Source organism: Medicago truncatula, chromosome 7 (genome assembly GCF_003473485.1).
Source record: "Medicago truncatula cultivar Jemalong A17 chromosome 7, MtrunA17r5.0-ANR, whole genome shotgun sequence".
Classification (NCBI taxonomy): domain Eukaryota; kingdom Viridiplantae; phylum Streptophyta; class Magnoliopsida; order Fabales; family Fabaceae; genus Medicago; species Medicago truncatula.
Genome location: NC_053048.1, coordinates 8,299,010 through 8,307,831, shown reverse-complemented (window position 1 = coordinate 8,307,831; position 8,822 = coordinate 8,299,010). Strand labels below are relative to the sequence as shown.

The window sequence follows — 8,822 nt, the reverse complement described above, 5'->3', positions numbered from 1 at the left end:
AGTGGAATTTTAGAGTGACAATGAATGAAATCAAGATCTTAAGAAAATTTATATAAAAGGACAATTTTGGTATTATCAAAAACTTTTTAAAAAAACTGGGTGTAACCAGAAATATATAAGATGTGAATAGAAAAACTCAAAGGGTTATCTTCACTTTAAAACTTTCTTTTTTAGCTTCCTTAACCAGTGCTCTTGGGGCACCGGTTAACATGACACTTGTTTTAATGATAATAAAACATTTAGATTATATTTAAGGTTAATTAAGTAAATGGTCCCTATAAATATTTAAAATTTTATTTTTAGTCCCTACAAAATAAGATCAACACTTTATAGTCCCTATAAAAATTTTCATCAACATTTTTAATCCTTATAAAATTTTTCCATCACCATTTTTAGTCATTGTAAAAAATTTTCATCAACATTTTTGGTCCCTAAAATGCTTAAGGTAAATGCCATAGAGACTAAAAAGAGTGGTTTTATTTTGTGGGGACTTAAAACAAAACTGTGAATATTTATAGGGACAAAAACTTAATCAACCCTTATATTTAAAAGAATTCTAAAATCATTTGTTATTTAACTAGTGCTCTTGAATGAATTTTAAAGATTAAGAACATTATTAGAACAAATCTTATCTCCACTCTTTATATTGGCTTCACTTTGTGAGCCCAAGCAAAACAAATTGGAAGTTATTATTAATGGGAACAAAGATCTTGGCTTTTAAAGAAGAACTTATTTGCCAAGGATCATTGTGAAAATATGATATAAATGTATCAAGAGTCATATACTACAAAAGGAACATATTTATTATGATATATTCTCAAAGAATGAAAGGAAATAAATAAACATATGTTGGACAAAGATTCTATGAGGAAACAAAAAAAAAAACATGTGACCATTAGACAACACATCAAGAAATAAAGAATAAACCTATGAGAAATGAACAATACATCAAGCTAAAAGGAATGGATAAAATCAAATCACTTGTACTTGCTTTCTTTCTCTCCAAGGTGTGAGGCTACAGCTCAACACAAGCAATCTTAGTTGCCAACTAACAAACAAAAATATGTATGGTATTATTTATGATGTCATGCTTTATTGCAAGTCGTCCAAGCAGAATTTTTTAGAACGTTCTCAAAATTTCGAGAACATTCTGCCAAACATTTCTACACAAGAGTTTTCCACCTTTATGAGTTGGCAAACTTTTCTCTTCCTCTTTTGCCCTCAGGAGGGTGTTTTAATTACTTCAGCAAGGACTCCTTCCATCTATAAATACAAGGACTTGCAAAGAGGTAAGACATTGAGTCATAAAGCATAAATTCACTTACTTGATTTTCAATACATCAAGAACACTTAAAAGACTCTTTCATTGTGATATTATTTTATCAGAATGTAAAGTACTTGAAGAAAATAAGCTTCATTATTATATTATGTGTCAATTTTTTAAAATTAATACATATGATCAAAATAAAAAAAAATTGTAAAGCTTTCTTATAAACCATACGAATCATTAAAACAAGGTTAATAGTGTTTTTCACCCCTGTAATATATGTCATTTCCGGTTTTCGTCCCTATAAAATTCTCGGTTTGATTTGCACCCTCGTAAAATTTTTATTTTCCGGAAAACACCCCTAATAGGCCATTTTCAGAATTTTTTTTCAAGAAATTTTGGTTTTTGAATGGCCTATTAAGGTTGTTTTCCGGAAAATAAAATTTTTACGAGGGTGCAAATCAAACTGAAAATTTTATAGGGGCGAAAACTGGAAATGACATATATTACAAGGGTGAAAAACACTATTAACCCTTAAAACAACTCAACACAAATATTGACTAATGTTGACTCAAGAGAGGTTTATGGCACAAACATGACTCCGACCGCGCAAGGATATTATAATTGTCTAAATCCTGCTCTTTTGACAAGAAGCATTAAAATTATCAGAACAATTAGTTGATTCAAGAGAAGAAGATCCTGCTAGTTCAGGGGAAGATAACTGAATTTTAAGGTTGGCCTCGACCACATCTTGGGAAGTAGAGGTAGATGCACGGCATCTGACATGGGAAATTTGAGGAAGGTAATTTTAGACGAAGCTCACAAGAGTAAGTTTGAGTATTCATTCGGAGGAGACTAAGATGCATTAGGATTTGAAACAAGATTTTGGTGGCTTATATTAAAAGAAATTTGGAAGAATATTTTGTCTTATGCTTGACGTTCTGCAGGGATGTTGCAATCGTTGGATATACCCGAGTGGAAGTGGAACAACACCCCTATGGATTTCATTAATGGATTGCGTAAGATAAAGAGGAAGAATGATTCAATTTGGGTAATAATGGACCGTTTTATGAAGTCTACAAAAAGGTGACAACAATTCAAGTTCAAAAATAGGACTTGAGGATCTAGGGAGCCAAAAATCAGAAACTCAAATATGAGTCAATGTCATTTATATTCTCCCTGTGAGGCCATGAATCATATTTGTCTACTTATATATACAAACATAAACAGTAGCATATTGCATATAAGATGTTATTGAAGATCACAAGTAATATATAAACACATTTTTTTATGATTATTTTTAATAGATAATTAAAGATATTGAAGGTCAAAACTGTGCATTGATATATCTATATGAAACAGTCAACTAAGTCGGTCATTTTGGGACGGAAAAAGTACGATCTTTCAAAAGTAAGTATCCCTTCCATTATACCAAGAATATTCTGCCATCTTCCAATCACATCTGCCAAGTTCATTTTGCTTTTTGGAGTGCATTTTAACATCATCTTTTTCCAAACTTTGGTGCATTTTGGTAACTCCCAGCCATATGCTATAAAACGATACTGAAAGTGGCTTTTAGTGACAAGATCAATACCCATTTTGCCTATATTATATATTATATCTTCATATTATACTATATAGTCCATATGCAAAAGTAGCATCTGTAAAAATATAGCCTCAATAAAAGGCTCCACCTTCCAATGCCATGCAAAGTAATGAAATTAGAAAGAAAAAAATCCCACACCTTTACAGCCCTGCACATTACAATTGATTTTATAACTTCAATGAAGTGAAAAAAGGTTTGAATATTGCTCATGATCATGCATAAAGAGACTCATGCACACAGAAACAGAACCAAGAGGCAACAAAGTCCCCAAAATATTCAATGCAGACCTTGAAGAAGCCCTCAATTACAGGAATTCAACAGATGAAACTAAACAAATGAACCAACAACATGATGAGTTTCACCACTGTACACAAACAGAAAATATAATACACTTAGTGAACCATAAATTATTTTTAGAACACTTGTATAATTTAAAGCAATGTGAATGAATGAAATGATGAAATGAGCTTGTACTATATGCATGCAGTCATAAAGAAAATTTTATGTACAAAGCTTGACTCAACCGATTAACAAACCCGTACTAACTTAACTCGAGATATAAAAAAAAAAAAAGGGCAACCCGGTGCACTGAAGCTCCCGCATACGCAGGGTCCGGGAAGGGGTCCCACCATTTGGTGTATTGTACGCAGCCTTACCTTGTTTTTTACACAAGAGATTGTTTCCAGGACTTGAACCCGTGACCTTAATTAACTAACTTGACTCGAAGTGAACAAATCTTATCTGATAGACTGATGTAGCTATGATGTAGTGAAATTCACTTGTTAAATCCATCAACCGAAGAGCGCATGAAGAGAGTTAATCGCTGCTGGATCATGACGAGATTGCAAGATAAAGGTTTTGATTCCAAACAATTCCTTCCGTGCTTTAGTTTTCTTGTGATTTCTGGTTCAATCACAGTCGATTTTGTTCAAGCTAGATTCATACACATCTGAATTTTTCTTCAACTTTGCCTTAAACATACGGCGTTTAGATTTGTTTATAATCAAATTTGTTTTGATTAGGGATTCCATATGGAGATTTCAACTAAGGTAGGTAATTTTGTTTGTGTATTTCATGCTAAGATTCCATTTCCATATTAATATTCTACTAATTCATAAAGATTTTCAGTGTATTTCATGCTTAATCTCAAATCTACTTGGCACTTTGCAACAAATAAGATTAAAAATAACAAGCCGAAATTGCATATTTTATCAAAATACATGATCCAATAAACAAAACAAACCCAGACGAAGGAGTAAATATTAATCTAACAACTAATTGCTAACATTTGTCATTCAGAAAAATAAAGAAAAAGAAAAAAAAGCTCCACATGAGGAATCTGAAATTCATAAACGCAAATGAAATAACTAATGAAGCAACTAAAAACTGCTCAATGGTAATCATTCAGAATCACTTCTCAAAGCTGATTCACATGTGCTCTCAAGCTCCCTCAGAAAGTCGACAAACACAAGCGTCTCATATTTCTGCTTGTCATCAATGAAATTTTCTCCCTTTATAATTGCAGAATTGATTTCCAATTTCTCAACAGGAGTGAGCTTTGAAGTAACGCTATCATCCTTCATTACTTTCCTCATTCTATAAATGTAATCCTCCAAAGCATTCACTGCTCTAACCTTCTCCATAAACTTCATGTCTTCAGACTTGAAGTACTCAGCTTCTTTAATCTTTCTCTCAATTTCTTCCCTTGATAGTCTTCCATTTTCATTCGTAATTGTAATTTCTTTCTTGTTACCACTTGTTTCTTCCTTTGCGGAGACATTTAATATACCATCAGCATCTATATCAAAACATACCTGGATTATATGTCCACGAGGTGCACGACGAACTTCGAGATCAAACAAACCAAGCAAATTGTTCTCACCTACAACCATTCTCTCACCCTCGTAAACATCAATTTTGACATCGGATTGGTCATCTTCAAGTGTGCAGAATGTTCGTTTCCTCTTTATTGGAAAAGAAGTGTTCTTAGGAATCACTACATCCATGATATCGTCAAGTACTGACGTGCCAAGAGACAATGGAGTAACATCTTGCAACACCAAATTAGGAACATTCTTAATACCATCACAAAGCAGAGCAGCCTGAACAGCTGCACCATAAGCAACAGCTTCATCCGGGTTGATGCTACTGCAAATATCCTTCCCCTTAAAAAAGTCCTGCAATAGCTGCTGCACTTTGAGAATCCTAGATGATCCACCAACAAGTACAACATCATCTACATTGTTCTTGTCCATCATAGCATCAGTAAGACAACTCTTGACAATCGCCAAACAATTTTCAAAAAGATCCATATTGAGTTGCTCAAACTTGGCCCGACTTAATAACATATTGAAGTCAATTCCGTCGTGTATAGCATCTATGTCAATTGTAGTCTCAGTATCAAATGACAGTGTCCTTTTAGCCCTCTCACATGCAGTTCTCAACCTCCTAAGGGCCCTCGGGTTTCCACCAATGTCCACTTTATTCTTCCTCTTAAACTCCATCACTAAATGGTTCAACATTCTGTTATCAAAGTCCTCTCCACCTAGGTGAGTATCTCCGGCAGTAGCTATTACATCAAAGCTATCATCTTTTAGTGTGAGAAGAGACACATCGAAAGTGCCACCACCAAGATCAATGATGAACACATTTCGTTTTCCGATGTTATTTATTCTCTTTTGAAGGCCATATGCAAGGGCAGCAGCAGTTGGTTCATTAATTATCCGCATAACATTGAGGCCGGCAACTGCACCAGCATCTTTTGTGGCTTTTCGTTGAGAATCATTGAAATAAGCCGGCACAGTAACAACTGCATTCTTGACAGGTGACTCCAAAAACTTCTCTGCAATCTCGCGCATCTTTGTAAGGATCATGGATGATATTTCCTCGGCACAAAAGTGCTTTTCCTCGCCCTTATACTTAACAATGATATCAGGCTTGTCATCAGAACCAGCAACAACCTTAAATGGCCACAACAGAATATCATTCTGAATAACAGAATCGCTATATTTCCTTCCAATCAACCTCTTTGCATCTGCAACAACAAAATTGTTGGCTGATAACTATAAATTCTTTTGTTTTGATGAAAGCATGGCAAAAAATAACAATACCTATAAATTCCTAATGCATAAACTATGCAGTACCAAAAAATCACAATAACTACAAATTTCTAATATAAAGATTAAGGTTAAATATGTTTTGGTCCTATAAATATGACGAGTATATATGACCTAACTTAAAAATAGGGTTCAAAAGCGGTAAAAAAAAAAACAAAAACTAAAAGTGCTAATCGAAAACTTTTTGAATGACGGGGCTAAACAAAAAGTTGAAATATTTACAAGGAACAAAAATATAGCATACTGATAAAAAGATAAGTTACCAAAGACAGTGTTGGATGGGTTAGAGGCAGCCTGATTTTTGGCAGCATCACCAATCAACCTTTGATCATTCGTGAAAGCAACAAAAGAAGGTGTTGTTCTGTTGCCTTGTTCATTGTGAATAATTTCGACTCTATTGTGTTCATCAAGCCACACAGCAACACAGGAATACGTTGTTCCAAGGTCTATTCCCACCGCACGTCCTTCGTATTTTTTCGCCATAATCTTTCAAGTAAAAGAGAGAAGAATATATACTGGAGCGTGAGAGTGTGATTATTTGTTTCATTCAAGGCATATACTCTAGCGATGGAAATATATATAAGTCACACCAAGAAATAGGGTTTACTTTTTTTTTTTTTTTTTAAGGAAGAAATAGGGTTTACATCTCAACCAAGCTAGACTTTTACTTTTAACATGCAACACTTAAAAAAGTTATATATTTAATTAAAAGTTGTGTTTAATCGTAGGTTGTTTCTAAATTACCTTTGAAGAATGGTGGGTAATTTATCCACCAACCAATGAAAATGAGCAATTTATTTGTGGGATCAAGATAGTTCATGAATATGTACTTATGTGGCTAATGTGTATTGGTTGGGGTAAATTACCCATCATTCTTTCATTGGTAGCCTAGTTGTCACCTTAATTGTATATCCCAAATAATTTAAATTTAAATCGTATCCCAAATATATAAAAAGGAATAAAAATATAGGCACATTTTCAATTTTTTTTGTTTAATTGTATGCTTACGTTTCCTTAAAAAAAAAAAAAAATTGTATGCTTACGTTAGGCAGTATTATTCACGTCGTCCCCTAATTTAGGTAACAATTTTGTCATTTATCTCGTCACAAAAAAAAAATTGTCGTTTATCTTTTTTATAATTAATTGTGGAGAAGTGGGGTGTCTGGAGTTTGAACCCGATCCCTGCATAAATTATGCAATGTCCCTACCAACTGAGCTAAGCTCACGTCATTTTAATTTGAATTAACAAATAAAAAAAAAGGTCACTCGTGGCATTCTTCTCACTTTTTAGATTTTTTTTATTTCTTTTAATCAAAGCAATACACGCGTGCCATTTTTATTTACTTTTCAAATAAAAAATTGCACATGTGGCATCTTACTCACTTAAGTCAGGTGTCACGTGTGCGTTGACTCTGTTAAAATTGGACTAGATGGCCAAAAGTGCAAAAATGGGTAAACTTAAGAGGCTGATTTGTTATTGTTTTTTATAGGGGACCAAAATCGCAAGATTGTGAAACATGAGGGCCAAACTGCAATTAAGCCTTTATTATATTATTCCGAATGTGCCACATCTATCGAGTTCTATTTCTTCCTCACTTTTCTCTTCCTTAACATCCTCTTCAATATCATCAACACTCACTCCAAATTACTCATTATTACTTTAAACATTGTCTTGTTCGTGAGAAATGGTTTGAGCATTGGTTCGAACGTTCATGCTTTATGGTGCACAAGCTAGATGTGTACTCATATGTCATATTAGACATGCAAAGTTTTTTATTCTTTAATTATTTCTGCATTTAGCATAATAAGTGAGAGAGTTCTTGACCCATATTGTAGCTCTTTAACTCCTACCTCAATTGAGGCACTTATATGCACTCAAGATTGGCTCAAAGGAGCATCTTCGTCCTTGATTACAACTGAAGATTTTGAGAATCTTCATTTAGGTATGATAGAACAAGTTGATATATGTTATTTTCAGATCTAGAAAAGTACCTTGTTGAAAAAACGAAATCACCACCGAAGATATTACCAGGTTGAGTAATGATCAGGTCGCTTTCTTTAAGACGTTTCACAATATCACTACTCGAGTTTGTGCAACGTAGACTAACAACTGCGCCGCCTGCAGGATAAAGCAGTCCAGCTCACTTGATCAATTACGTACTGCACCGTAAGTAATCGTTCGAGAAATAACATCCTCAAATATGGTTTAATTGTTCGATTAAACCAGTCTATATGGTACGAAGGCCACCCGAAACCGAAGGGACAAAAAGAGGAGAAGAAAGAAGAAGGACTCGTCAACACAAGTCAAAAGAGGGACAAGAGAGGATAAGCACATGAAGAATCAACTGTGTTTTTTCGGTGTGAAGAATAAGTGAGGCGAGCTCTCCTTTTAAAGGGAAAGTTCGTAACAAACCCGAAGTGACTTAATCTTTAAGCATTCACAGATCGATTCGTTCTCACGTGAGTGGGTATATCCGGAACCTTCCGAATACTCTGTTGGATCGGATCAGATTGTAACAAATTTATTTGTTACGAAAGTGCTTTTGGATAATGATTAAATTAACAAAAAATTAATTTAACATTTTCAAGTGATAAAAATATTTTATTTTTTTTACCCAAGCCCAGCCCGGTTGGTAACGGCGTCGTCGTCGTGTGATATATATTTTTTCGTAAGCGCTCACCCGTTCGCAAAAAAGTGGGTACATCAGGGGCACACTCTTGGAGGTCACCCCCACTTATATAAACTCGTACTAGAGGGCATGTCTACCCAATGTGGGACATTTTTTTATTCATACCAACACTAGTTTTTTCTTAAGGGACATGTGCATATTCT

General features: G+C 34.2%; 1 protein-coding gene across 1 annotated transcript; it reads right to left on the bottom strand.

The window, feature by feature from the left end:
- Positions 1 to 4,201: 4,201 nt before the first annotated feature.
- LOC11438302 (heat shock cognate 70 kDa protein) lies at positions 4,202 to 6,477 on the bottom strand. Its single transcript, XM_003621792.4, has 2 exons — positions 6,253 to 6,477; positions 4,202 to 5,907 (listed from the first exon to the last, which is right to left on the bottom strand). Exons 1-2 carry the CDS (start codon positions 6,470 to 6,472, stop codon positions 4,274 to 4,276), a joined length of 1,854 nt encoding a protein of 617 aa, XP_003621840.2. The 5' UTR covers positions 6,473 to 6,477; the 3' UTR covers positions 4,202 to 4,273.
- Between the last annotated feature and the right edge of the window lie 2,345 nt (positions 6,478 to 8,822).

What these genes read in the sequence shown, in the direction of transcription:
- LOC11438302 (XM_003621792.4), bottom strand. Translation starts at nt 6,472, where the DNA reads ATGGCGAAAAAATACGAAGGACGTGCGGTGGGAATAGACCTTGGAACA. An exon ending in CCCATCCAACACTGTCTTTG is followed by an intron (nt 5,908 to 6,252) that starts GTAACTTATCTT and finishes TTGTTGTTGCAG; the next exon opens with ATGCAAAGAGGTTGATTGGA.